Source organism: Streptopelia decaocto (assembly GCF_964273445.1).
Source record: "Streptopelia decaocto genome assembly, chromosome: Z".
Taxonomy (NCBI): Eukaryota; Metazoa; Chordata; class Aves; order Columbiformes; family Columbidae; genus Streptopelia; species Streptopelia decaocto.
Genome location: NC_138657.1, coordinates 606,545 through 634,148, shown reverse-complemented (window position 1 = coordinate 634,148; position 27,604 = coordinate 606,545). Strand labels below are relative to the sequence as shown.

At 56.9% G+C, this 27,604-nt stretch overlaps 1 protein-coding gene across 1 annotated transcript; it reads left to right on the top strand.

Annotated features, from left to right (window-relative positions):
* Positions 1 to 1,159: 1,159 nt before the first annotated feature.
* On the top strand, positions 1,160 to 25,913 carry FRMPD1 (FERM and PDZ domain containing 1; the record flags this gene model as incomplete). Its single annotated transcript, XM_082075141.1, has 15 exons — positions 1,160 to 1,260; positions 1,657 to 1,814; positions 3,479 to 3,581; positions 3,733 to 3,778; positions 6,268 to 6,375; positions 10,274 to 10,369; positions 12,305 to 12,430; positions 14,541 to 14,660; positions 14,958 to 15,094; positions 17,125 to 17,251; positions 17,576 to 17,671; positions 18,484 to 18,666; positions 19,519 to 19,666; positions 20,437 to 21,270; positions 23,707 to 25,913. The coding sequence occupies 15 exons, from the start codon at positions 1,160 to 1,162 to the stop codon at positions 25,911 to 25,913; spliced, it is 4,590 nt and encodes a 1,529-aa protein (XP_081931267.1).
* Positions 25,914 to 27,604: the final 1,691 nt, after the last annotated feature.

The following is a 27,604-nucleotide window of genomic DNA, read 5'->3' as shown; positions in this document are numbered from 1 at the left end:
GCCCCTCCCTCTCCCCCTTCCCACTCAGGACAGGCGATCGGGAGGGAAAGGAGGACAGAAGAGATCTGGAAAAATTAACAATGTTTTACTAATGCTGCTGATAAAATAGAGAAAATAATACAAAATATACAAAACCAATCTGGAAAGTCCCAGCAACTGCAGAGCCGGCACCCGAAGTCCTGGACTGGACTCTGCAGCCAACCGGAGCTGGATTCAGTCTGTCACTGGCCTCAGTTCGCAGGGACAACTCGCAAGGTCCTCTCCTAATGTCGCCATAGGGAAAAGGGATGAAAAAGGAAAAGGTCCTTATGATCTCCCACTTTTATATGCAGTATTCATGTGAATGGGATGTTATACACAGTTGGTCAGTTTTTGGTCACCTGTTTCTCGCTGCCCCTCTCACGAGATGTCCATCCATCTTATCAATATCTCACATTCCATTGCTCTGTTACCAAAACATGTATCTGGTTCTCCAGGAAAATGCAGCTCATATGAAGCTTGAGCTGACAGGCAAATTCACTAAAAGAGAATTTAACAAAACCAGGACATCGTGTGAACAGGACGTGCAGCCACTGGCTCTGGGCACTCGTTTTCTTGCTTCGTTGCTGCTCTCTGTAGAATTTTCCTGTGTTAATCCAAGAGGAGAAGTGTCCCAGGGAGGGGGCACAGCAGCTCTCCCCCGCCGGGCAGCCGGGCGGGCTGTGCCCTCGCTGTTGTCCCAGTGGGGCTGCAGGCTGTGCACGTGTCCTGATGGACGGTCCATGGACAAGCGTGTCTGGTTTGGGTCAACGCGCAGGTGGGTGTCACCAGACTCATTGTGCAGACACCCCAGATGGAAATAGAGGAGGACTTTCCTGTGAGTGGGCATGGCGGCTTCCTCGTGCTGATAAAACTGACCACTGGATCCAGAAACAATGAGAAGGGAGTGGAGAGGGCGAGCGGCGGACACCACCAACACGGATAACCCGGCAGGGGGGCTGGGTGAGCAGGAGGAGCCATCGTAAGCGGTACGGCTGTTAGCACCCCCTGTCTAAACACCCCAATGATCTCTGCGTTGCAAGAGCTGTGAATCGCTGTTGGTAACTCTGAACGGTGTCTGGAAGATTTCCCCAGTCTTTGCTCATTCTGTTTTCCTGTGATTTCTGTCCCTTTCAGGTAAATGGAAGATTTGGAGACTAACTTAATCCAGACACGCAAAGCATGCAGAATAGAGCAAATGGTAGCAAAATGGCTTCATCGCTCTCGGGACGGTGCGTCCAGGTAAACTTGTATTTGTGAAAGGAACATCTGTCGATCACATTTGATCAGAGATGGCACAAGCTTGTTCCCCACAAATGGGCCATTGCAGCTTGCGGATCTTACTCATTGTTTCAGTTGTTCTTGGGAAATGTGTGTGTCCCTAGAATAAAACAGTGTTTTTAAGCACCCCCGTGGTTTCCAGGGACAGATGTTCCTGCTTTCACCCGTTTTGGTTTTGTGAGCCACATGTGCAGAAATACAATACTGGTCAATGCAAAATATGCTTTTCTTGAAGATGGGGTTGTACTTCTCTTTCTGTGCCTTTGGCCCATGTTTTTAGGGCAAGACTGTTGCATTTCCGAGGGATCCTGGCCTGCAGCTGCTCGCTCTCTCAGGGTCTGTGTTAATTAACCCCAGGGGCAGCGTGCCGGCGGCAGACGGCGCTGGTGACGGCAGCGGCCAGCCCGCCGGCCGCGTCCAGCTGGCGGTCACGGTGTACAAGGACCTGCTCCTCCACCACTACGGCTTCGAGATCTGCCCCAACCTTCCTCTGACGATCGCGTCCGTCACCGCAGGTGAGCTCCGTTTCCTCCTCCCTGCAGCCGCGGCTGTGAGACCCGGACTGTCCCTCAGGACGCGTCCCTGCCGGGTGTTGGTGGGTTTCTCAGGTTCGGGGTGTGATCTCCAATACCAAGGGCAGAAGCCTGTGTTCCGGTGGTGCGCGGGGCTCTGGAACGTCTGCCCGATTCTGACGGTGTGGGGTGAATCAAGGCCCGTGGCAGCCTCACTGCACCCGGACCTGGGTGACCGTCAGGATGCAAAAAGCAGCTTCAGAGAAACGTTCCTTCCCGTGTTTCATCTGAAAGACAGGGGAATAATTTCACCTCGAATCCCTATCCTGCAGCGGTCCCAGTTATCTGTTGTTGAAAATCCTCTCTAGGCTTACAGCACAGAGGATCATGGTGAGGTACAGGCAACCCAGGTGGAGGTCTGCTCAAGTCAAGCAGATCAGCTCTTCCAGCTATAAACTGAGGGATATTTCCCGGTTTTATAGAAGGCATGGGGGTTTTGAATCATAAAACGTACATCTGGTGTTTTATTTACCTTTATTGTTTTGATGGGCACACACGAACTCCTGCTCGTTGCCTGTCGGTGTGTGACAGCCGGAAGAGGCTGTGCCGGGGCGGTGCGGCGGGACGGCGACCCGGCTGTGCGGTGACATCGCCGCCTGTGCCGTGTCCTGTGCCGGCGCCGGCCCCACCGCTCCTGTCGGCCCCGTGTCCTGCACGGAGGCGCCACGGGGCGCTCGCTGCCCTTTCACAGCGCTTTCCAGCTGAATTTTCTCTTTATGCTCCTTTATAACAAGTGAGAGTGTTGGGGTCTAAGAAGTGGGGAAGGAGGTTTTCTGTTATGTTTTTATCCTAATCAGGAAGAATCAATGTTTTACTAAAGTGAAGCACAAGGAAACCTGTCCTTTCAAGCCCTGTCCTTCGCTGTGGGAGCCCATGGCCAAAAGCCCCATGTTTAATTCCAGATAACTGTGTTTTTCCTTTCATGTAAACTACCAGGCACCAAGCTCCCTGCCTCTCGTGACACCTCGTATAACCACACGTGGTTTGTATTGGAGGGACCTTCAGATCCCCCCAGCCCCCCTGCCATGACAGGGACACCTTCACCAGCTCAGGGTGCTCAGACCCCGTCCAGCCTGGCCTGGGATGTCTCAGGGATGGTTCATCCACCACCTCTCTGGGTACCTGGCACAGGCTCTCACCACCCTCAGGGCAACAATTCCTTCCTCATGTCCGGCCTGGATCTCCCTCCTTTAGTTTAAACCATCACCCTTGTCCCGTCACAACAGGCCCTCCTCTAAAGTCTGTCCCATCTTTCTCATGGGCCCCTTTTAAGCACTGAAAGGTGCACTAAGGTGTCCCGGAGCTTCTCTTCTCCAGCTGAACAGCCCAGCTCTCTCCCCTGTCCCCAGCAGAGCTGTTCCAGCCTCGGGTCATTCCCGTGGCTCCTCTGGCCCCTCTCCAGCAGGTCCATTTTCTGCGGTTCGGTGGCAGCTCTGGGGCCAGAGGACAGCATGGGGACAGACAGTGGTGTCCCAGCTGGCACCAGGGCTCAGGGTCCTTTGGCCCCTTTTCATTTTGGCATCCAGAGGTGGGTGCTGCGCCAAGGGGGTGCTCAGGGTGAGCGTCCCCGGTGGGAGGTTGTGACAACGCCGTGCTGGTCACTGCAGGGAGCACCGCCGACGGGAAACTGCAGCCGGGCGACCAGCTCCTCCTGATAAACTCGACTGCTGTGGACAACCTGTCTGTGGAACAAGCAGCTGACATCATCAGGTGTGGTCCCGCGTGGTCCCTGGGGACAAGGTGGCAGAGAGCTGGGAGGTGTGGGGACAAGGCGGCAGAGAACTGGGAGGTGCGGAGGCCACCATGCTGGGGTGAAGGTGCCGGCAGCTCCGGTCCTGGCTGACTGCTCATCTCGTTACAGGGAGGCCGGTGACGAGCTCCTCCTGACCGTCCTGCGCTGCACGTCGGTAAATGCCCTTTGTCCAGCGGGGTGCGGGGAAGGGGGGCGGCCGAACGGCGCGGCGGGGCCCGAGCGGAGCTGTGCGGGAGCCGCGAGGGTCCCCTGCCTTCACACGCCCGTTAGGAGGTTTGGGAGAGTCAGCGGTAGCGCTGGAGCCGGGCTCCCCGGGGACGGAGGCTCCGTCGGTGGCTGTGAGCGCCGGGGTCTCCACGGGGGCTGGGAGGTCCTATCCAGGTTGCCAGAAAATTATACCAAAAAATTGGCAGAAAGTCTCCTCAACGCGGTTTTGAAAGTGCATAACAGCAGCAGTTCCAGGGCAGCGCCGGGCGCCCGGAGGGCCGCTCCTCTCATCCAGCGTGCTCGTGGTTCGCGCTTCTCGGTGTCCATCACACATACCGACCGCGCTTTCGTTTGTTTCTGCCGTCAGTGAGCGCATTAAACAGGAATTGTTTACACACCCGCCCTCTGCCAGGTCCGTCTGTGGCGTTCGAGGGTCTCCATCAGTGTCTTTGCAGCTGGTGTGGATCATAACTTTGGGAATAGAAGCACAATTTTAGTGTGAACCGTTGGTGCTGATCGCCCATTCCTGTGGAATAAATTCCCCGTAAGGCCAACATGACGTGCTCACCCACGTGGATTTCAGAGCTTGTAAAACCTGAGCTGCAAAACAAGGATGAGATTTGGTTTGTGTGCTTTTGACTTCTTGCAATTTATGGAAGTAGCCTAGGGGGGATTTCCACACCTGGGAGTGTTTTTTGCTTCTTTGGAGGTTTTTCAATTTTGATTTATTCTTAGCAGCAGGAATGATGATTCCTTCAGAAGAGCTCTCAGGCTTAAGGTCATGAGGTTTCTTGGCCATTCGGTAAACGTACATTAAAGAGAAAATCTCTTAAATGTATTTTTCCTGCCCAAAGGTTCCCATGTGCCGGCATTCAATGGATGTGTAGAAAGCCAAAGTAACCAGAAGAACTTTAAGCAAACTCACTGAACACCGGATTCCACCTTTCATTAGTTTGATCTCCCGTGCCTAGAGCATTGGCTGTCAGTCTTGGTTGATATGGCTCTGGAGACCAAGGAAAAGATGCAGTTACGCAAGACCCGAATGCCTGCTGACAGGGGGGAAGTGCGATGTCTTTTCAGAGAGAAAGAGATTGGAAAAGCCCTCCTGGGGTCTGGAACGCCCTTCACAGGCCTTCGTTGAGGAGCAAACAGGACAGGAACCCGCCGGGCGCAGGGGCTGCTGTGCCCCACGGCTGCGCTGAGCACCCATTGCTGTCCCGGGGACACCGCGCTGTGTGACAGCAGCACATGGGGCACAAGGGCCCCATCATGGCTGTGCTGAGCACCCACTGCTGTCCTGGGGACACCGCGCTGTGCGGCAGCAGCACATGGGGCTCAAGGGCCCCATCATGGCTGTGCTGAGCACCCATTGCTGTCCCGGGGACACCGCGCTGTGCGGCAGCAGCACATGGGGCTCAAGGGCCCCATCATGGCTGTGCTGAGCACCCATTGCTGTCCCGGGGACACCGCGCTGTGCGGCAGCAGCACATGGGGCTCAGGGGCCCCATCATGGCTGTGCTGAGCACCCATTGCTGTCCCGGGGACACCGCGCTGTGCGGCAGCAGCACATGGGGCACAAGGGCCCCATCATGGCTGTGCTGAGCACCCATTGCTGTCCCGGGGACACCGCGCTGTGTGGCAGCAGCACCTGGGGCACAAGGGCTGCGTTCTGGGCTCGTGTGCTTCATGTCAGCTTGGCCGGTCGCGTCGCGATGGAAGTGTGGCTGTGTGACAACAGTGCAATGGGGTCAAGTTGGCTTTTTAGCTGGTTTTTGTAAACATTTGTGATATGAGAGTGTGCTCTAGAAACCCCAGGTGAGCTCCAAGAGCTGCCCAGGGTGGTGACGGAGTCACTGTCCGGGGAGGTTATAGGAGTTATAGAATGTTTAGAAGATGTGCAGATGATGTTCCCACGGACATGGGTTAGTGCCAGGGTTGAGTTAATGTTTGGCCTCAACGATCTTGAGTGTTCCTTCAATCAAAATAATTCTGTTGTTGCATACATGGCTGTCCTTGGGATACACTGAGTGTTTTGTCTGTGACTGGAAGACCCTCTGTATGGGGTTTACAGCGCTGTGCAGCTCCACTGCAGGCCAGCCGTTAGTGGATTAAGAGTCATTCTGCAGTATCGTGGCTCCATCACAGGAGCTGGGGAGGCACCTACACACATGGGTACCATGCAGTGAAGTCAGGAGTGCGTACAGCACGCGTCGCACCTGCGTGCCCTTGTTGGACAAGCCGGGTTTGTGTTCAGACGGCAGCACCGCTCAGATAGGTCAAAAAAGGCCAGTAGTGAGCCTGGAGACCCTCACAGCTCCTGCACCGGCCGGCGTGGGGCGGGACGGTGTGAGCAGCCTCACCACGGGCTGCGTCGCTGCCCCTCGTACCTCGCTGCAGCCCAGCGCGTCGCCCACCCAGTGCTGTTGTTTCTTCCAGGGCGGGCCTAAGTCGTCGTTCCTGACCGCGGAGAAGAGGGCACGTCTGAAAACCAACCCCGTGAAAGTGCGCTTTGCGGAGGAGGTGCTGGTGAACGGACACGCGCAGGTGGGTGCGGCGGCCCGCGGCACACGCGCTCTGCCCGGGCAGCCATCCCGGCTCCTCCCGCGCTGGCCATCGGGGACCTTCCATTTCCTCACTTACACCAATAGAAAATACCTGCATGTACTGCTCCTGTCCTTTCACCATTAGGTAGACACTGTAGTAAACCTAGACTGAAGTTTAGGCATGACAAATCCTAACCCTCAAGATCAGAGGTGAATCCATGACAAGTCTGTTTGCTGCCGGAGCAGCTGGGGTGTCTCCTCCCGGCCTTCAGCAGCGTGCAGGTAGCATTGCGTTCGGAGTTTGGCACCGGGGACGTTGCTTTGCTGCTAAATTTGACGTACGTTTTCTGGCTGATAGGATGACAGCCCGTTGTGTTTCATACCTCGCAGAGGGTTTCGGAGCATTCGCAGCTGCCTCCGTAACAGACCGTCTGTGAGCTGAGCCAGCCGGTCTCACGGGACGGGATCGTGGCTCACTGGGAGTGCTCGGTTTGCCACGAGGTTTCTGGCACCGATGACAGAGGCGCTGGGTGGACCTGGGTCTGCCTGCAGCAGAGAAGGACAAGCAGTGAGAACACTTGTAGCTTCCCTGAAGAGAACAGCCCTTACACGTTTCGTTTTGCTTTCTAGGTAACTTACTAAGCTCAATGTGGTTGGGATGGACTGGGGTCAGTTTGGAGTCCCTAACTCTGTTGAGTTTTCCTTTTTCGCCTTGGAATGGAAACTTTCAGTGTACAAAACTCCTCACTCCTGTCCCCTGCTCGTTAGTTCTGTTGGGTTGTTCGGGTCTGACCCAGCCTTGCTTCCCTGCACTTGGCAGTGATGGTGAACCAGCACTGGGCCCCATTCTGCTGCTCCCGGGCCGTGTCTTGTCCCGTCCCTGCCGCCCGGAGCTCTGCGGGCCCGGCGCAGGCACAGCCCCCTTGTGGGGGTTTCCCTTCCCACCCGGGCAGACGTGCGGCAGAGCTGTGCGGGGGCCAGCAGCCGCTGGGCAGGTGACACGGGCCCGGGCGCTCGGGCAGGAGGAGGGGACGCGCTCTGCCAGGGGTCCCAGCAGACAGAGCTGAGGCGGGTGCTGGGACACAGCGACCTGGAATACACCTGCAATACTGTGTCCAGTGGTGGCCCCTCAGTTCCAGCAGGACAGGGAACTGCTGGAGAGAGTCCAGCGCAGCCACCAAGATGCTGCAGGGAGTGGAGCATCTCCCGTGTGAGGAAAGGCTGAGGGAGCTGGGGCTCTGGAGCTGGACAAGAGGACACTGAGGGGGGACTCATTGCTGGGGATCAAGATGGAAAGGGGGAGTGTCAGGAGGATGGAGCCAGGCTCTTCTGGTGACAACCAGGGACAGGACAAGGGGCAATGGGTGTAAACTGGAACACAGGAGGTTCCACTGAAGGAGGAGAAGCAGCTTGTTGGGGTGAGGGTGTCAGAGCCTGGCCCAGGCTGCCCAGGGGGTTGTGGAGTCTCCTTCTGTGCAGACATTCCAACCCCCTGGACACCTTCCTGTGGAACCTCATCTGGGTGTTCCTGCTCCATGGGGGGATTGCACTGGATGAGCTTTCCAGGGCCCTTCAACCCCTCGCGTTCTGGGCTCTGTGACCTGAGATCTCCAGCAGTGTCCCCTCAGCCTCGCAGCGGGGGGTTCGCTCCGGTGTCTGCCTGGAGCCCCACGGGCGGTTCCAGCCGCTGTGCTGGGCACTGCTGGGCAGCACATGGGGGTCTCGGGTCTGTCATGTTCACTTAGCGACTGCGAGGAGGGTCCTGAGGGTCCCAAGAAGGTGTTTCCTGAGGGGACACTGTGCTCCTGTAAAGCCTCTGTCCACATTCCACTAAGTTAATCATACATTTGCAAGTGCAGAATGGCACTCAATCAATATATAGTTTGCCCTTCATTTAATGAGAACATCAAGGTAAGTGAAATTAATTGGGGTGTTTGCTTCCTTTTTCACTAGTTGGATAGGGACCCTATTTTGAACAGTAAAATATTAGCACAAAGGAAGAGTAAATACATTTGTTGCATATTTATGACCTGTTTCTGGAAAAGCACTCTTCGCCACGGACAGCACAGGCTGCGTGAGTGATTTAGAACCGCTCTCCTTCCAGCGGACTGGTGTTAAGACAGCCAAAATGGTTATTATGGCCCTGGAAAACTGCAAAGCCTCCTGTTTCAGTAAATATGCTACTCTGGTCCTCTTAATGGAGCGTTGCTAAGTGGTCTTTGTGGCAACTGGAAGGAGCCCAGACGCTGCCTTCCGCGGCTGAAACCTGAAACTTCAGTTTGGGGACATAAATTGTTAATAAGGCTCAATGCTATCCAGCCTCCATTTTCTGTTGCAAACATATTATGTGTTTCCGTATAAGCGAGTGATATGCAGGAGACAGGTCCCTCAGGTCAGCATCGGTCAGTGTATTATTAGAAGCTGTGGGTGCAGCTGTAACATGGGGTAAGTCAACCTTGCCCCAGACAAAACAGGAGGGATAGAGCTGCTTAAGCCACAGCAGAACCTTTCAGAATTAATTCACAGTGCTCCACTAGGGCCTGCACAGAGGGAGAGAAATCCCACCCGGGTGTTCTGGCCGGCTGATCGCATCTGACCCGGAAAGCGGTGATACTTAATTTGTATAGGAATTTCTGCATGTGTTTCAAGTTCTGCTGTGTGCTGGCTGTACACCGATGTGACAGCCTGCGGCTGCGGGAGCTGACAGGTGTAAACCAGTGTCACGTTTTTGACACTGATGGGGACCCGGGGCCTGTCAGACGTGATGAGTGTGCACCCCTTAGCATGGAGGAGTCACAGAGCCTGGGTTTGGTGACAGCGGCAGCCTTCACTCTGCTTCCTCAGTGGTGACTGTAAACAGCCCATAAAACAGGGCAGGCAGGAACGAGGAACAAGGTTCAGAAGGGGTTTGTGTTTGTTCTGGCGGTACTTCCAGGGCATGTGGGTTCTCTATCAAGAGGGACCAAGTCTGTGAGATTTACAGGGCGTTCCACAGCAAATGAAACATAGGAGAGATGCTCTTAGAAATGCCATTTTCAGACTTGAGACTGTCATGATAAACTATTTAAGACTGGAGGAATGTGGTGGTCAAAGAACATAAGCAAGATACGCTGAATGTGAGCCCAAGGAGGGGAGTAAACCTTCTCAGCACTGAACAACAAGAAGGGGCTGAAAACAAGGCAGGTGCAGATGAGCTCTATGAAGGAGCAGGGTGGAGAGCTGGAAGCTCTGGACGGCCCCAGAGGGACAGAGGCCAAGTCCCCAGACCCTCTCAGAGCACCCAACGAGGTGCTTTTGCGGTGGGAGCCATTGCCTTGATTAACACATTTGAGACTGATCTCAAGAAACCACGGTGACGTCATCTCCTCCTTGGGAAGCCCCAGAGTCACAAGCCTCAGTACAACCACACGTTTAGCTGAGTCCTACAGCCTTCCTGCGGCGTGCAGCGCCGGCCCGCGGAGCACGGAGCGCGTGGGTGGCTCTTGCGTTGAAACCGTGGCTGGTGCCTGGAAAGGTCAGCGGGGGCTGGCGCTGCGGGCGCGGGGCTGGGAAGGGGTGTTTTCTGACGGACATCGCGGCTCTCTGGTGAGGAGCACGGGGTGGCTCTTGGCTTTCGTGTCTGCCAGACGTTCCCGTGCCGCGCGGGGTCCGAGCAGGCACATCTGGGCCACATGCAGCCGTTGCACGGGCTCGAGTTCTGCCATAAATGGGTTTGTCGTGCTCCCTTTGCCCTGTTCCGTGCCAGAAACACAATCAGTGAACAAGCCTGGTGCCACGGGAGAGGATTGCAAAAGCAGAGAAAGATTTTACTTTATACCAGGACGTGCTGTGTCAGCAGGGCAGCCTGTTGCCCGGAGGCTTAGCATCCAAGGATTAGCGCTGTTGCTTTTGTTCTGCAGGGGAATTCTCTTCTCTGCATGCCAAATGTTCTCAAGGTGTACTTGGAAAATGGACAGACGAAGGCTTTCAGGTTCGAGACGAGCACGACTGTGAAGGTAACGATGCTTGGTTGTCTGTCTTTTGATCCCACCACCTGAACTCAATGCGGTAGCAGAGGTGCATGCAGCGGAACTTGCAGCCCCTCGGTCGTATCGGCCATGCGGTGGAATGCATTGCGCGCAGGTGCTGAGCACGTTCCCCGTGCCCTTCCTGCAGAGCAGCGCTGCTTTGGTGCGCCTCGGTTTTGCTCTCAGTGCCCGGTTTCCACTTGTGCTTGGGGGAATCACAGACAAACTTCCACCATTCCCTTCGAAACACAAGGTGCTGTTTCCAGAGCCTGTAAACTGGCACTTCCCATAATCACTGCGTTTACACATACAGACCTCATGTTTTTCTCACCTGATCTTTAAAGTTGCTCAATATTTATGTTGGAATCAGTAAGATTTGACTGTGCCATAACTTCTTTAAAGGAGTTCAGGTGTCCTGCAACAGCGCAGTTACTGTGGGAAAGATGCACGGTGGACAGACTGGAGACACCGGGCTGAAAGAATATCAAGGGAAAAAGCAAAGAGGTTTTATTTATAAAACACTGAAAACTTTCCTTAAAAAGGGAGAGTTTATTGTTTAGTTCATCCAAACTTCACAACGCTGTCGTGGTCTCATGCAGGTCAGTCTCTGCAAGTCTTGTGACTTCCATGGCAGGGAAGGAAATAACTTAGAAAGCAAGAAGGTGGTCAGGAACTGGGAGGTGGGCTGTGAGGAGAGACCTGACGCCTACCTGCAAGGCATTGATTTCTAAGAGACGGATTGGCACCTCACGTTTGGTTTGAGCTGCCCAGCTCTGACCGGTGTGGGTCTTTCCCCGCTGGGGCTGAGCGCGGCCCCGCCAGCGTCCTCCAGAAACACTCACATGGGCAAAACGCTTCCTGAGTTTGGTGTTCCCACGAGTTCTGGTGTTCGAGAGGTCCCTGCTGGAAGCTGAGACGAGCCAAAGCACCCACGCTCACCTGCAGGGCCTGGGTGAGCCAGAGGGGCTCTTCAGTCGGTTCTCACTCAAGCCTTACATAATGTTTTCTGTTTGCCCAAATTAAACCTGGTTATTTCCATGACACTTGGTATTCCAACAGAATTCTCCATGCAGCTGAAACACCAGCTTCAGTCAAATTTGGTAAGATTTTTACAATCATGGTCCCGAATCCTTGTGTTTTGATGGTGAGAAGAGTTTTTCACCAGTTCTTTGTAGTTTCTTCAAGAGGTGCCGCAGCGCTCGGGGGAGCTGCAGCGGCTAACAGCAAACGTTGCATCGAGGGGACAGAACGTGCTTGGCACCGCCAGACTAAAACTGTAAGGGCAAAACGTTCAGCGTGAGGCAGCCCACGTGGCGCAGCTCCGGGGACTGGATTCGGTGCCCGTTCCACGCTGAGTTTGCGTCTCACCGCGCTCTGGCCGCCGCAGCCCGCAGGTCCCGCCTTGCCCCTGCGCTGCGGACCGTGCTGTCCTCCCTCTCTCTGTGCTCGCCCCGTGTCCCTCGGCTCCCTTCCCCACCAGCCGCAGCGGCGGACACGGCGGCTGTGACCGCTGCGGTGTCACCGGCCGGCAGGCTGTGTGGCTGCGGGACACCCGCGGGGACAGCACAGCCAGCTGCTGGGGTTGTGCGCGCTGTCCCGGAGAGGCGGACACCTCCCGTGCCCCTGTTGTGAGGAGCTCACGGGCTTCCTCTGACCTGGAGACCTCTGTGTTTGTCTAGGTGAATGTGCTCAGGCGCTGTCCGTGAGGAGCGAAAAGCATTGGTTTCCTGTGAAATAGTGCTAAAAACTTTGCTCGGTGTTGCAGCACCAAGCATGTTCTTGTCTGCAGAGGATTTAGTGTTTGGCCACTGCGGTTCCAGTGCTGACCACACAGCTGGCGGCCAGAACCACACACATGGACACGGTGTGCGAGTGGCCCTCAGCAGCTGTGCCCGTTGTCTGACCGTGTCCGTCCCTTCCCAGGACATCGTTCTCACCCTGAAGGAGAAGCTCTCCATCCGCAGCATCCTGCACTTCGCCCTGGCTCTGGAGGAGCAGTACAACGTGGCCAAGATCCACCTGCTGCACGAGGAGGAGCTGATCGAGCAGGTGAGGAGACCCCGCGTGTCCCGCGGCTGCGCTGGGCACCAGCGCTGGTGAACGTGGCCAGAGAGCTGCAGAGAGAGCTGAGGATGAACCATCCCTGAGACATCCCAGGCCAGGCTGGACGGGCTCTGAGCACCCTGAGCTGGTGAAGGTGTCCCTGTCATGGCAGGGGGGCTGGGGAGCTGGGGAGGGCCCTGCAACACAAACCCTCTGTGGTTCTGTGAGGTGTCACCCGAGGGAGCTTGTCTCCATCTCCAGAGGCGCTGTCCTCTGCTCCCTGCCTGTTGGATGTGTTACCGCTGCATTAACCACAGCCCCTGGAGAAATGGCGCTTTCAGGAGCATCTCAGTCCATTTGAGAGCCCACAGAGTAGAGTCATGGAATCATGGAGTGTCCTGAGTGGGAAGGGACCCACAGGTCTGGCTGTGACACCAGACAGCTCTTTAAGTGCCCTCAGATAAATCCCATTGGGCCCATCCCAGAATCCCAGAATGTGAAGAGTTGGGAGTGACCTGGAAAGCCCATCCAGTGCAATCCCCCCATGGAGCAGGAACACCCAGATGAGGTTACACAGGAAGGTGTTCAGGCGGGTTGGAATGTCTGCAGAGAAGGAGACTCCACAGCCCCCTGGGCAGCCTGGGCCAGGCTCTGACACCCTCACCCCAACAAGTTTCTTCTCCTCTTTCAGTGGAACCTCCCGTGTTCCAGTTTGCACCCATTGCCCCTTGTCCTGTCCCTGGTTGTCACCAGAAGAGCCTGGCTCCATCCTCCTGACACTCCCCCTTTCCATCTTGATCCCCATGAATGAGTCCCCCCTCAGTGTCCTCTTGTCCAGCTCCAGAGCCCCAGCTCCCTCAGCCTTTCCTCACACGGGAGATGCTCCACTCCATCATCTTTGTTGTTCTGCACGTGTAGGGATCCAGCTGGAGCATCACATCCCACACAAGTTCAGGACTGGCTGGCAGTTTGTCATTCTCACAGCCATGATCTCTACCCAAGGGCTCTGGGGCCCAGAGCCCATCGTCAGTGTTGAAGACTGAGGTGAAGAAAGCGTTAAACATCTCTGCTTTGTCTATGTCCTTGTTTGTGAGGTGACTATGATCTTCAAATAATGGGCCAATGTTATTTCTGGCTTGCCTTTTGCTATTAACATATTTTTTAAAGTCGTTTTTATTGCCTCTCACAGTACTGGCCTCCTTCAACTCTAACTGAGCTTTGGCTTCACGAATTTCCTCCCTACAGCAATACCCATGGCTGGTATTGCTTGTTCTGTGTCGAGCCGATGGGGATGAGCTTTGTGCCGCCTGCCAGGCAGCCCCGTCCACAGGGGGCTGTTGGACAGCCCCAAAATCACGGCATACCCAGCTGTTTACAGCCCCCGGGCAGCCAGAGGGTTAACCCAGCCCCGTGCCACTTCGGCGATACCCTGAGTTTAAAGTTTACGTCCTGCCAACGTGAGGCCAGCTCTGTTAGTAATCCTGCTGCTCTGCTAGTAATTCTGGGCTGACTAAGTGGTGAGAAGCTGCCTACTTGGAGGTCTCGTCTCCACACTGTTGACTTGGTTTGGTGATGCCCTGTGGCACAGGGAGGTTTGGCAGCCGGCACTGTCCAGCCACGGAGGATTTCTGCTTTGTTTCACTTGGTGAGGCTGTATGGGATTTACCCAGAATAAACTGTGCTAATGCATAACCCCTGGTTCTTAACACTGTACTGGCATTATGAGGATGATCCAAGTGTCTGTTTAGGGCTGCTGTATCTTATGACTGAACTTAGAAGCAGAGAAGCTTGCCCCTTCCTCTCTCGTTATCGTACGGCCTTGAAGACTCTGTCCTGGTCACACTGCAAGTGTGAGAGATCAATGGGTATTTAATGAAGTTTTGCTGTCAAAGGGCTTCCAAGCGGCCACAGGGAGAAGCAAAAACCAGAACAAGAATCAAGATAAAACTGCAAACACTAGCAATGTCTCCTTGTGTTTGCTAAGGACAGTGGCTCATCTGCAGCCGTCCCCTTGCCAGAAGCTTTACATGATTTCTGTGCGTTCACACAAGCTCACGTGCACTTCGAGGGGGGGCCGCAGCGGCTGCTGTGTCACGGTGCTGCTTGTCTGTTGCAGGTGGTCCAAAAGAGAGAGTCTCACGACTACCGGTGCCTCTTCAGAGTTTGCTTTGTACCGAAGGATCCCTTAGACCTGCTGCAGGAAGACCCGGTTGCCTTCGAATACCTCTACCTGCAGGTGAGATCGAGGCGTTCCATGCTTCAGGTTCTCTTTTCACCCGGTTCTCCTTTCTGCTTTAAAACAAAGCGTACTTCAGTTATATTAATGTGAAATGCGGAGCACTTAAGAACAGAGCACTTGGCTTCAACTTGCTTTAAGCTCTGGAATCGACTTGTGTGCTTGGCTTTTTGACAGAATGAGATTGAAGCGAGCTGGGTGGCTCCCTCTATTTGCCGCATGGTCGTCATATCGGAGGTCTTATCCTGACCTCTTTGTGACTCCGTCGCCGCGCTAACTCAGCTCTGTCTGTTCCAGAGCTGCAGCGATGTGCTGCAGGAGCGGTTTGCCGTGGAGATGAAGTGCAGCGTGGCGTTACGTCTGGCTGCCCTGCACATACAGGAGAGGATCTATGCCTGTGCTCAGCCGCAGAAAGTGTCGTTCAAATACATTGAGTAAGTTCCAAGATGTCTTGTGTTATGGGGTGAATAAGCCTGGATGAAGGAACTAAAAGTGGCATCAGGTCTGTGTTTGCCTGATGTTCAGCTCTGGATAGGAGACTGTCTCTGGCCCAAAGAGATTACAGGCTCTCAGTTGTGCCAGTCGTTTAAGGCCAAGGTGGCTTTAACCTGCTGAGCTGCTTAAATAATGTGGGCCACGTAGCATCTGGGCATGTCCCCGGCAGAGGGAGGTTCCGATCTGTGGCTGGAGCAGGGACATGAAACTGCAAATCCCTCGCACAGTTATGGCTGCGCAGGCGGCTCCTGCCAGCACAGTGAGACTCGCGTGTCGTAGCTGAGAGAGAGGACAATCACCAGCTTTGCACAGCCAGTACTTTACATCTCTTCATCCACCAGAACTACATCAGAAATGTCTCATTTCAGTATTAGTGATAGGTCCTGTGAAGTGACAGGATCTGGAAAAAATACAGGAGAGCGCTTTGACGGGCAGCGGGCACGCTGTGCTGCGTGCCAGCGCGCTGGAGCTGCCCTGGGGAACAGCCCTGCTTCGAGACCCTGCGATGAGCCACCCGTTGGACAACAGGCGTGAGCGTGGCGGCGCTGAGCCCCGCGCAGCCGCTCGCGTGCAGCCCCAGCACCGGCCACGGGCAGCTGGCGGGCAGGGGGCGCGACTACAGACAGCAGCAGCGCTCTTAATTCACGGGTATTTAGTGCTGGGGTGAGTAAACTCTCCAGCACAACTGACAGCGCATTCTGGGGTCTAGGGAACTGGAGATGTTAAAATGTCATCATCCTGTGACCAAAGTAAAGTGAATGTAGAGACAGAATCTTCGTCCTCTGGGTGGCAGGACAGATTGGGACCATTATACTGACTAAGCTTGTAGATTGTCTCCTGTATAACCATGTGAAAACAGGCATTCTGCATGAAAGCGCGTGTTCCTCCAGCCCCACGCCCTGCCCTGGCAGCAGGCGCACAGCAAGGTCGGTGTGAGCGCGGCAGTGCTGCGGCACTGCAGTGCTGCGGTGCTGCAGTGTGGAGGTGTGGAGGTGCTGCTGTGCTGCGGTGCTCTGGTGCTGCGGTGCTGCAGTGCTGCTGTGTTGCGGTGCCGCGGTGCTGCAGTGCTGCAGTGCTGCTGTGCTGCGGTGCTGCTGTGCTGCGGTGCTGCTGTGTTGCGGTGCTGCGGGGCTGCGGTGCTGCGGGGCTGTGGTGCCGCGGTGCCGCGGTGCTGCGGTGCTGCAGTGCTGCGGGGCTGCAGTGCTGCGGGGCTGTGGTGCTGCGGTGCCGCGGTGCTGCGGTGCTGTGGTGCCGCGGTGCTGTGGTGCTGCGGTGCTGCGGTGCTGCGGTGCTGCGGTGCTGTGGTGCTGCAGTGCTGCGGTGCTGCGGTGCTGCGGTGCTGCGGTGCTGTGGTGCTGCAGTGCTGCGGTGCTGTGGTGCTGCTGTGCTGCGGTGCTGTGGTGCTGCGGTGCCGCGGTGCTGTGGTGCTGCAGTGCTGCGGTGCTGTGGTGCTGCGGTGCTGTGGTGCCACAGTGCTGCGGGGCTGTGGTGCCACAGTGCTGCGGTGCTGTGGTGCTGCAGTGCTGCGGTGCTGTGGTGCTGCGGTGCTGTGGTGCCACAGTGCTGCGGGGCTGTGGTGCCACAGTGCTGCGGTGCTGTGGTGCTGCTGTGCTGCGGTGCTGTGGTGCCGCGGTGCTGCAGTGCTGCGGTGCTGTGGTGCCACAGTGCTGCGGTGCTGCAGTGCTGCGGTGCTGTGGTGCCGCGGTGCTGTGGTGCTGCAGTGCTGCGGTGCTGCAGTGCTGCGGTGCTGCGGTGCTGTGGTGCCACAGTGCTGCGGGGCTGTGGGGCCGCGGTGCTGTGGAGCCGCAGTGCTGCGGTGCTGTGGTGCCGCAGTGCTGCGGTGCTGCAGTGCTGCGGTGCTGCGGAGCGGCAGCACCCGGGGCTCGCAGCCCGTCCCTGCCCCGCACGCCCCGTGTCACACAGGGCAGCGCAGCCGGGACCCCCTGCCCCCTCCCCATCTCTCTGGCAGGAGGGACTGGGGAATCGAGAACTTCATCTCCCCGACTTTGCTTCGAAACATGAGAGGGAAGGATATCAAGAAAGCCATCAGCTACCACATGAAGCGCAACCAGCTGCTGCTGGACCCCCGGCAGAAGGTACCGTGTGTCCCCGCAGCATCGCTCCCGCTCCTCAGGTCTGCTCTCTGTTCACTTGGGGTGTTCTCCTCTCTTTTCCTCTTGTCACCTGTGCTGTGCACGCACCCCAGTTCCCTGTGTAGGGTGTTCTGTTGCGGTTTGCTGTGGGGTTGCCAGGTGGCAAACGCGGTGATTCGGGCTGGTCCTGCACAGAGGCTGAGCTACATGTGTTGTTCTAACACTATGTCCTGTATGAAAAGAACCTCTTCTAGCCTGCAGGTCACCTGGAGAACCTTGTTCCTCTGTCATGTTTCTAAATGGTCTTTCTTCTCTTGCAAAACGAAGCACACGCTCGCAGCCGTCCAAGTGCGCCTGAGCTACCTGCAGATACTGGGAGACCTGAAGATGTACAACGGGAGGATCTTCAATGCCACGCTGATGGTACAAGTGCTGTTAGCTTATGTGTTGGGCTTTTGGCATACTGTCCTTTGCCTTGCTTTGTGCGTCTCTTAGAGCAGTGTGCTCGGACAGAAACTGCAAAGACAGGGCACAGTTTTAACCCTTGTTCTTCACATGCACAGTCATGTCTTAACCAAAGCAGACCCTATCTAAAGCAGAAATGTTTAAATATGTTTATAAATTGGTCGTTGCTGTAAGACTAGCAACCTCTTAGTGAGTCTCCTTCCCTGTCTTCGCTTTGATGCTCGTAGAAAACGTGACGTACCTCCAGCGATGCTGTTCGAGCCAGCTCCAGTCACACCACCTTTCCTGTCCTGGGACATCGTGATAAATATTGACAAGGGACTGTGCTGGGTTAACCCAGCACCGTTCCACCGAAGTGAAGAACATACCAGCATACACAACAATTATGCATATTTTTTCTATTGAAAGCTGTGACTCTTGCTCTTCAGATGAGCTCAGTCTGTATTTTATACGTCATAAAGTACTTAAGAGATGTGAGGGTGTGTGTCAAAAACTCTTGAAAATATATTAGCCACGGTTAAAAACCTCGCTGTAGAAAAGAACGCTGCTCTTTTCACCACAGGTGTTTCTGTTTGGTTTGGTTTATGTGTTGGGCTGGGTTGGGTTGGACTGTTTCGCCTGTCCCGATGTGGATCTGTACCGAACTGTGGACCTAAAGAGGCCTGAAGAGATGCCACACAGGATGGGCTGGCTGAGGAGTTCCCTGCCCAGCAGCGGCGAGTGGGTTCCTGTGCAGATTTTGGCTACAGGTTTAACCTCTTCCCCTACAGCTACAGGACAGAGAATCGTACGTCGCCCTGCTGGTGGGTGCCAAGTACGGGGTGAGCCAGATCATCAATAACAAGCTCAACATTGTGACCAGTCTGGCAGAGTTCGCAAACATCAGCAGGGTGGAGCTGGCGGAGGAGTCTGAAAAAGTGAGCATGGTGAAGATCTACCTGCAGGACCTGAAGGTGAGCGGAGCTCTCGTGGCAGCCAGCGAGGCGGTGCCAGGGCTGGAGACCGAGCGGGAGTTGTTCACACCATCCATTCTTTTCATATTAATAGAATCACAGAACCATTTTGATTGGAAAAGCCCCTCAAGATCATCGAGTCCACCTGTTCCTCCACCCCTGTCCCTGCCCCATGTCCCTGAGAGCCTCATGTCCGTCTGTCCAACCCTCCAGGGCTGGTGACTCCAGCACTGCCCTGGGCAGCCTGTTCAATGCCCCACAGCCCTTTGGGGAAGAAATTGTTCCCCACATCCAACCTCAACCTCCCCTGGCGCAACTTGAGGCCGTTTCCTCTGCTCCTGGCGCTTGTTCCTGGGGAGCAGAGCCCGACCCCCCTGGCTCCAAGCTCCTTTCAGGCAGTTCAGAGATCAGAAGGTCTCCCCTCAGCTCCTGTTCTCCAGCTGAACCCCCAGGTCCCTCAGCCGCTCCATCACACTTGTGCTCCAGCCCCTCACCAGCCTGAAAATCAGTCAAAATTTGACATTTAGCTGATGGTGTCGTCAGTACAAAGGGCTTAGAACAGACTCAGAAGGGAAAGCTTGTAGGAAGAATACGAAATGACTGAAGTGATTCTTGCTGCTGTACTCCCATCAGTGAGACCTGTCAAAGAAGCAAAATGCGAGGAGAAGAGTTCATCTTCTCTCTGTGTGCCTCGGGCAGGAGCAGCGTGCTCTGCAGTGGTGGTCTGGGCAGAGGGAATGCCTCTGCAGCGGGCAGCATGCTCCCGCAGATCGTGTTACAAGCAATATTTGTCTACACTAACCTGTTTTTACTGTTTTCTTCCCCCTATATCCCCCCATTGAAAAAAAAAAGCTGCTGACTCTGCTGCTGGAATCAAACAGTGCAAAAGATCTTGTCTGCCTCATCATTGGCTATTACAGACTGTTCGTGAATGCAAACGCCTCCCTATTTACCTGGGGAGAGAAAAAACAGCAACTGCACCGTGTGTCAGCTGAAGAAGGTTTGAAAACCCAAAAATAGCCATTTTTTTTCCAAAATATGGGGAGAAAGTGGGTGTATCCTCCAGCACTAGAGGTGCTGTTCCCTCCTGGGAACAGTGTCGGAACAGCAGCCCGAGGGTGTGCAGTGGCATCTGCCAGTTGTTGGCGCAGGCAGTGCCAGGTTTCCCTCATTCCAGACGTGTTGGGCAGGGGAAGAGCAGCCACAATTTCAGCTTTTCCCAAGAAGCGTAGGCCAAGTGCCTGTCGTCGACATGGCAAATGTGTCACTGAGCGCTTGTGCTCGTTTTCCATCAGAAAACCTCCCCTCTGCTGGCAGGAGCAGGAGGAGCTCTTTGCCGCTGTCCTGTCCCTTGTCAGGATAACTCCGGAACACAGGGGCTGCAGATGAGGCTCTAGGCAGCGAGTTACGTGGCTGCTGTTCTGCAGCTCCCTCTGCTCCTGCTCTGCAGTGAAACCAGGCACAGCAGCGGCGGGGACACAGCCTGCGCCGAGAGAACACAGCTCAGATCGCATCCTCGCCTGTTGCTGATGGGCAAACAGGGGCAGAGCTCTCTGTGCTGCAGCCCTTGCTGTGCAGACAAGTTCATAACCCTCGTCGTGCTGTTCATAACCCTCGTGCTGCTGTTCATAACCCTTGTGCTGTTCATAACCCTTGTGCTGTTCATAACCCTCATGCTGTTCATAACCCTCGTGGTGCTGTTCATAACCCTCGTGGTGCTGTTCCTCTGCCACCGCAAAGGACGGGCTGACAGATGTGTTTAAATCGCAGGGTACGAGTCCCGAACGTGCAGTGACTCTGAAGACTCCTGGGAGCTGGACTCCTGCTCGGAGCAGGGCCCGGAGGCAGCTGCAGCGCCCGGCGGCGCCCGTCCCGCGTGCGAGGTGCTGGGGGAGCCCCGCAGCCCAGACAGGGACCGCAGAAAGGAGCGACCCCCAGGGGGTGACCCGTGTGATGGGGGCGACAACGCAACAGACAGCACATCCGAGGCTTCGGACTCAGCCAACACCGAGAGCCGCGGGTTTAAGACAAGTGGCTCCAGCGACTCTATGGACGCACTGGAGGAAGATGAGCTGGAAGCTTGCTCTTCCTCCAGGCCAGAGTTGTTCCATTTCTACATGCCAACAGTGCAGGAGATGAGCAGCTCGGACAAGAGCTTCCTCCCGGTCCGTGCTGCAGGAGGCTGCAGCGGAGCAGGACCCAGGGACTACTTCTGCTTCTTGCAGGTGCCACTCGCGGAGGAGCCTGGGCATGACGACGACCCCTCCGAGCAGAGACAGGAGGACATCAGCGCGTCTGCGCTGGGGACCAAGCTGTCTGACGGAAACACCATGGGCTATTACAGCCTGTGCTACAGCACATCCCCTGCGGAAAGCGCGGAGAGGAGCAACACCAGCCACAGCCCACAAAGGAGCCCTTGGAGAGACCTGTCTGCCCAGGAAGATTCACCCTGCGGAGCAGAGCGGACAGCAGAGGGGACAGCAGAGGGGACAGCAGAGGGGAGCGAGCTCACCCTGGAGCCGCCCCCAGGCTTTGGTGACACCAGCTCCGAGGAGGAGTTCTACGACGCTGCGGACAGGCTGAGCCCTCCGGAGGCGCGGGCAGGTAAACCCTCACCAGGACCGGGTCGCCTCCCTCCCACCCCGCTCCGTTCCCGTGACACTCTTCCTGCAGGAACCATCTTTCAGCTCTCCTTAGTTCTCCCAACATTTCTGAAGCTCGTTTGAACAGCCGTTCTCCATAAGCCACTCTTCGGCAGCGTCACGGGGCAGTGATTGCATTGTGCTTGCTGCAGAACAGTGCTCGGGTCACTCAAAGAAGGCATGACTCAAAAGAGTTCGGTGGCAGGTTCACTCTGTTATTTACCGCATGGGGGAAATACACCGAGCTGAATCCTGCTCACTTTCCCTCCAGGGGTCTGTTTGCTCTGGATCCCAGGACTCACGAAGCAAATTCTCAGGCATCAGAGTTCATAGAAATCACTAATTTAATGGAGTAGAATAGCAGGAGGGCTGGCTGGAGCTGGATGCCTGTGCAGAGGTCAAGCACAGAAAACCATCGATTTTTACATCTTTACAGCTCAATCACACCGTGATTCAGTGCAATAGCAATAGTTGAGTCTGGGCTCCTCTTGCTTCTCGCTGGATCTTTCTCAGGGATCTCAGACGGGCCTTTGCTCTGTTGCACTGTAGATGCTGTTCACAGTCCGTAGCGCCGGAGCTGCTGTGTGACTGACCGGACCCTTCTCTCAGCAAGGTGCAGAACAGCCCGTCTGACATCTCCGTCATGTCTTTGTGTCAGTGCTGACATTGTCACTTTCTCCCCAGTCAATTCTGTTCTTCCCAGCACAGTACAAACCAGACCTGATCTCGCAGGTGTTCGGTGTAGTCTGTATCTGCTTTTGGTAAATCTGAGCAGAACTTTGCAGTTTAAGATTTCAGCAAATGCAGCTTACTGAGTAACGTGAAGCAGAGAGTGTATTAAAAATCACACAGCTTTATAATACCAGGTGATTCATTCTATTCAGCACATATTTACTGAAGCTGAATGACTGATATGAAACTTAAATAGGGCTCATCCACTGATCAGTGAGTAGTAAAACCGTCGCCATACAGCCAGTTACCCAGCAGGGAGCTCACGGGCTCACTCAGGCTGACCCATTTATGGAATAAAGTGGATGGCTCATGGTCAAATCACACACGGTGGGAAAGGTCTGCACGAGACCCCCCGCACCCACAACCGATGGGGGTTCAGGTGCCGTTCTGCTTCCCCGTGGGTCTCCGAACACGAGTCCTTGGCGTGGCTGCAGCTCAGGCCGTTCCCCCCCACGGAACCTGAGCTGAACTGACGCTGGTTGGGCTGGGGGTCGAGAGCAAGCGCCACAGCAGAAATACCCTGGATGTGTGCAGAGCGGTCAGAGCCGCAGCTCCGCAGGGAGATCTGTCATCACATCCAAGCACCGAATCCCAGAAAAAAAAGCTATTTTTCAAATGAGTTTGGCATGCTGGAACGTGCTCGGGTTCCTGCAGGACATCCAGATTACTGACGTGTGGCTCTGCCTGGTGCTGGAGCCAACAGGCTGCATGAGTAGGTTCTGTGCATCCCTCCACGTAGGCTGAATCTTCAGTATCACAGTATGTTTGGGATTGGAAGGGACTTCAAAAGATCACCTAGTCCAGTCCCCCAGTGATGAGAAGTGACAAGTCCCAGAGACAGAGCACTCGATAGACGGGTGTCCTTGCACGGACGGGGAGCTTCACGGCCAGTATTCCCGCCGCCGGGCAGTGCCTTCGCTCCGCTGTCTTCCTGCAAGCCGAGCAGAGCTGACAGCTGGAAAACGTTATTGTTCCTTTCACCCCGAGTGGAAAAACAATTTTCAGGCCAGGGCCATGTTGTGTGAGTGGTTCAAGGAGCCCTGCGGCTGAGCTGCTCCCTGGTGGCTGTGTTCTCTCAGAAAGGAGAGGATTCTTGTCCCTGAAACAGTCAGTTCAACATTAGCTGAACTCCTCAAAAGTTTGTTTTGTGCAGTTAGAACAATTTGGCTTTAGTGTTCATGCACAGTAACAATACCACCTTCAGGCACAAATTTGTAATCTCTGGAAATGTTATCATCTAAATATCCAAGCTGGGAATGTCTGGTAATGCTTCTATGAGATGTTAATGGATGTGCAGTGCAGGCAGTGCTCTCTGTAGCTGCTGCTAACATCACCCAACTTAACTTGTGAATTACAGCTGTACCTGCAGTCAGAACCAGGGGAGGGACTACCCAGCGCCCTTTGTCACTAATCCTGCACTTCAGCCCTCCAGCCACAGGCCCAGATTCTTCATTTCTCTTGACAGAGCTGATTCCAAGTAGAGGCTTGATCATAAGAGATGGTTTCTGGCACTTGGGAGCCAGGCTTTGTTGCCCAACACTGTCTGCAACTGCAGGACTTGTGTTGGGAGCACATTGGCGCACCACGTAGGTGCATAGATAGATAGTATATCTGTGATCTGCTGCTGCCTGGGGTTATTGTCTGACTGGCATCTTTTTCTCTCCAGCAGGCTACAGCACGAGCTCCCGGGAGGGCACTGACAGCTCCTGCATCCGAGAGGAACCAGGGTGTGACAGCTCGGGGCAAACCCTGGTGCTGAGGCAGACGGCAAGGGAGAAACACAGGCGGGAGAAGGAGCTGATGTGCGCCAAGAGCCTGAGGAAGAGGAGATCTTTCCTGCAAACGGATTACACCTCGCAGGTCACTTTCCCGTTGGGTTTGCCCGGCTCTGTGCAGAACCGCGGCTCCTGGCCGCCCCCAGCGCCGCTCTCTGCTCGTCCCCCCGCTCCGCCGTCCGCAGGGGACACCGGGGAGGACGCGGAGCTGGGGCTCCAGGCACAGGGAGACACGAGCCCGTACTCTGACCTGGTGGAAATGGAGCCTGACGCCATGGAAACTAAATCTGTGACTGAGTCGGTGGTTTCCCCCATCTCAGCAGTCCGGCTGCCGGGTGAGCAGCACAGGGAGGGGGGCGCAGGCGGTGGCCCCCAGCCGGCACTCGCTGCACACCCGCCGCTCCTGTCCCTTCCCGGGGGACAGAACAGAGCTGCCCAGGAACGTTCCTCCACGAAGACAGATGCTGGGTGGGCAAGTGGGGAGAGCTGTGTGGCCACCAGCCGCGGGCTGGTCCGGGTGGCTCTGGAGGAGGCGACCACAGCCCAGCACGAGGCTGGTGACACGTCCCCGTCCCCGGGCCAAGACCTGCCCTGCCCTGCCCGCGAACAGACGGCGCTGCTGCCAGCCCGCGGCCCCGAGGTGGCCCAGGAGCAGGAGCCGGTTGCCACTGCCGGGGGGCAAGGAGTGTGTGCAGAGCCTGTCCCAGCTCCCTGCGAAGAAAGAAAAGCCACTCCTGACAGCTGTGCGCAAAACAGCAGCGACAGCGCCTTGTCACAGGCAAAAAGCAGACAAGCAATAAGCATGGAGGCCTTATGGAAAGCGCACAAGAAAACATGCGTGGGTTTTCCAGACGCAACCCAGCTCTTAACAGATTGCAGCAGCACTTCGGGGGTTATAACTCGCCTCTCCTGGCTCTCTCTCAGGGTCAGGACAGACCCCACGTCACGCAGCCCGTCTCAGGGAAGGGCAGATACCCCCCCAGAGCTTTCGGCCTCTCAGAAGACCAGCGGGTGCCTGGGGGCTGATGCTGTCAGAACGGAGACACAGACATGCCCAGCCGGGCCCCCCTTTGAGACAGAGCTGGTGGGCCATGGCGTGGATGAGGGGCAGCCTGGATCGGAGGCGGGAGATGTGGCTGACGAGCAGCCACGGCCCGTTCAGAGACCGTTTCCCCCAGAACGGGCTCCTGAGGCGGGAAAAGGCTCTGCCTCGTCTCTAGGGCTTCCCGCCTCCTCAGGCCCAGCTCCCTTGGGCTCGCTGGGGAGAAGCGCAGGAGGCCACGGGGCTTCACAACACTCCTTCCTCTGCTTTAACCACAAGGATGAGCCTTCTGACGCCATCACGACCGGGCCCTCGGGTTTTTCCACAGAGAAGACGACACCTCCAGCGCAGCTCGGGGTGGACAAGTGCAGCTGTCGGCTGTCCTACATCAGCTGCTTCCACCGGCCCGACGACCAGGGGGAAGGCGAAACGCCCGTCCCCACGTGCCGCGCGTTGCCGGGGCCGCTCACGGCCGCGCCGCCACGGCGCCGCAGCCTGCCCGGGACCCCCCTGGGCTGCGGGGACGTGGCGCGGCGGCGCCCGCCCGCCCAGGCCCTCGGCTGGCTGAACGACCGGGCGCAGATGAGCCCTGCAGATCTCTCCTGCTTCCTGGGCTACACCGCGGAGCTGCAGGAGGTGGTGGGGGAGCTCTCCGGGAGCCAAGCCACCCACCCGCAGGAGCACTGCGCAGAGCAGCGCGCCGAGAGCAAGGCCGCGCTCGGCACGGCCGCCCGGCGCCTGCTGTCCAGCTGCCAGGGGCTCCTGAGCACCCAGCAGCCCCCGCGGGAGCTGCAGGGCGCGCTGCGGGCGACGTTCGGACACCTGGTGCAGCTGGCCGAGGCCTCGCTGCAGGTGTCGCACTGCCCGCGGTGCCGGCAGCGGCGGCGGGCGCTGGGCGCCGCGCTGCTGGACGTGGTGGGCACGTACCGGCAGCTGCTGCAGGCTGCGGAGCCGCGGCCGCGCGGGCCGGGCTGCGCGGGCCTGGCCGCCCCGCTCCTGTCCCGCCAGCACACGGCCCTGGCGGCCGCCGCCTTCTGCCTGCTGCAGCAGCTGTGACCGCGCTGCCCGCGCCGCGGGGTCCGGCGCCTTCCCCGGCCGCTGGCCGCGCGTCCAGCCCCGCAGCTCCGGGGCGGCGCAGGACGCGTCCGTGGGCCGAGCCCCGTGCATGGGGCGGCCGCGGGCAGGACGCGCCGCCCGCCAGCCTGGCCGTGTGCCGTTCTGCCGACACAGCCTGTAACGTGCGAACTCCTAGAGCACCTCGGTGGCTTGTGGATCCTGCCTGGGGCTTGTCCTCGCCGCCCAAAGGCCTTGCAGGTGGCCCATCTCCAGGTGGTGTCTCAGCCGCCTTCTGTCAACTGTGGAGAGGGACAAAGCCTCTTGTCCTGCTTTTCCTCCCGCCCTCGCCCTCCGGGCAAACTGTGAGGCAGGGACACCAGATCCCACCCTGGCCTGACATGAAGGAACCCGGCTGCTTCGTCCACCTCGTGTGGCTGAGGATGTGTCCACTTGTGACGGAAAGCTCTTTGGGAACAAAGCTACGCCATATTTAACTGCTTTTACTTGCAAGGGCAGAAGAGGGTTGTCCCAGGTGAGAGACGCAACACCAAATCCTGCCCTTCTGACATGGTTTCTGTGTGTCAGACAGCAATTCTGTTCCCATTTGCTGGTGCCTGAGGGAAGCTCCTGATTAACCCCCCTGCTCCGTGCTACTTGCAGATCTGCGTCTTCCAGAAGGAAGGAGTAATCCTGGAGACTGAAATGCCACCTTCACGGCTGCAGAGAGGACAGACCCCTTGTCCCAGCTTTGTCAGCAGCTCTTCTTCCACCGCGTGTGGTTTCCCAGCGGGGTACCAGCTGCTGCCCTCACGGGTCGTCAGCTCTGCATCCCTAAGGAATCCCGAGCTGCAGCAGGGCCTGGGCAGCAACAAGTCCCTGATGCTGGTGTCTCACCCAGGGGCTCGTTTGGGAGCTGTGACTTTCTCCGAGGGACACCTGCAGCCCCCCTGCTGCATGGCGAGCTGCAGCAGCAGCAGGTCGGTTGCTGCAGTGGGTTGGTGGCTGCAGCAGGATGGTGACTGCAGTGGATTGGTGGCTGCAGCTGATCCATGGCTGCAGCGGATTGGTGGCTGCAGTGGATCGGTGGTTGCAGGAGAATGGTGCCTGCAGTGGGACGGTGGCTGCAGCGGGATGGTGGCTGCAGCCGCACGTGCTCAGGGTGCAACAGTCTGCAGAGGCAGCAGAGGCGCCGGTGTGTCGCAGCTCTGCCCCTGCACCCCACAGCTCCCCAGCACCAGGGCACTGTGGGGACAGGGCTGTCCTGCGGCTCTGTGACATCTGAGCGAGGCCAGCTCTGCTTTTTGCTCCTTCTTTAGCACTTCCAGAGGGAGCAAAGGGCAGGTCCTCGCCGCTGAACCCCGGTGTGGAGGGGATGTTGGCTGGGGCGGCAGGGAGAGCTGCAGCCCCGCAGGAGACCTCCCTACCAGCCAGGCAAGCACACCCCACGGGAATTCGGCAGCCTTGAGCCGCCCAAAGACGCTGAGCGAGGGCGGGCGGCTCTGCTGGCCCAGACCCCTCAGCCGCTGGCGGCTGCTGGTGAACCAGGGGCGCGATGACAGTGACAGTGACTGCACTGTGACTGAGGCACAGAGCTCCCCGCACACCCACAGCTGATGTGCACGGGGATGGGAGGAGCAAGAGCACAAAGAGCCCCTTGGCACAGCAAAGGAGCAGGCACCAGCCCACGCACA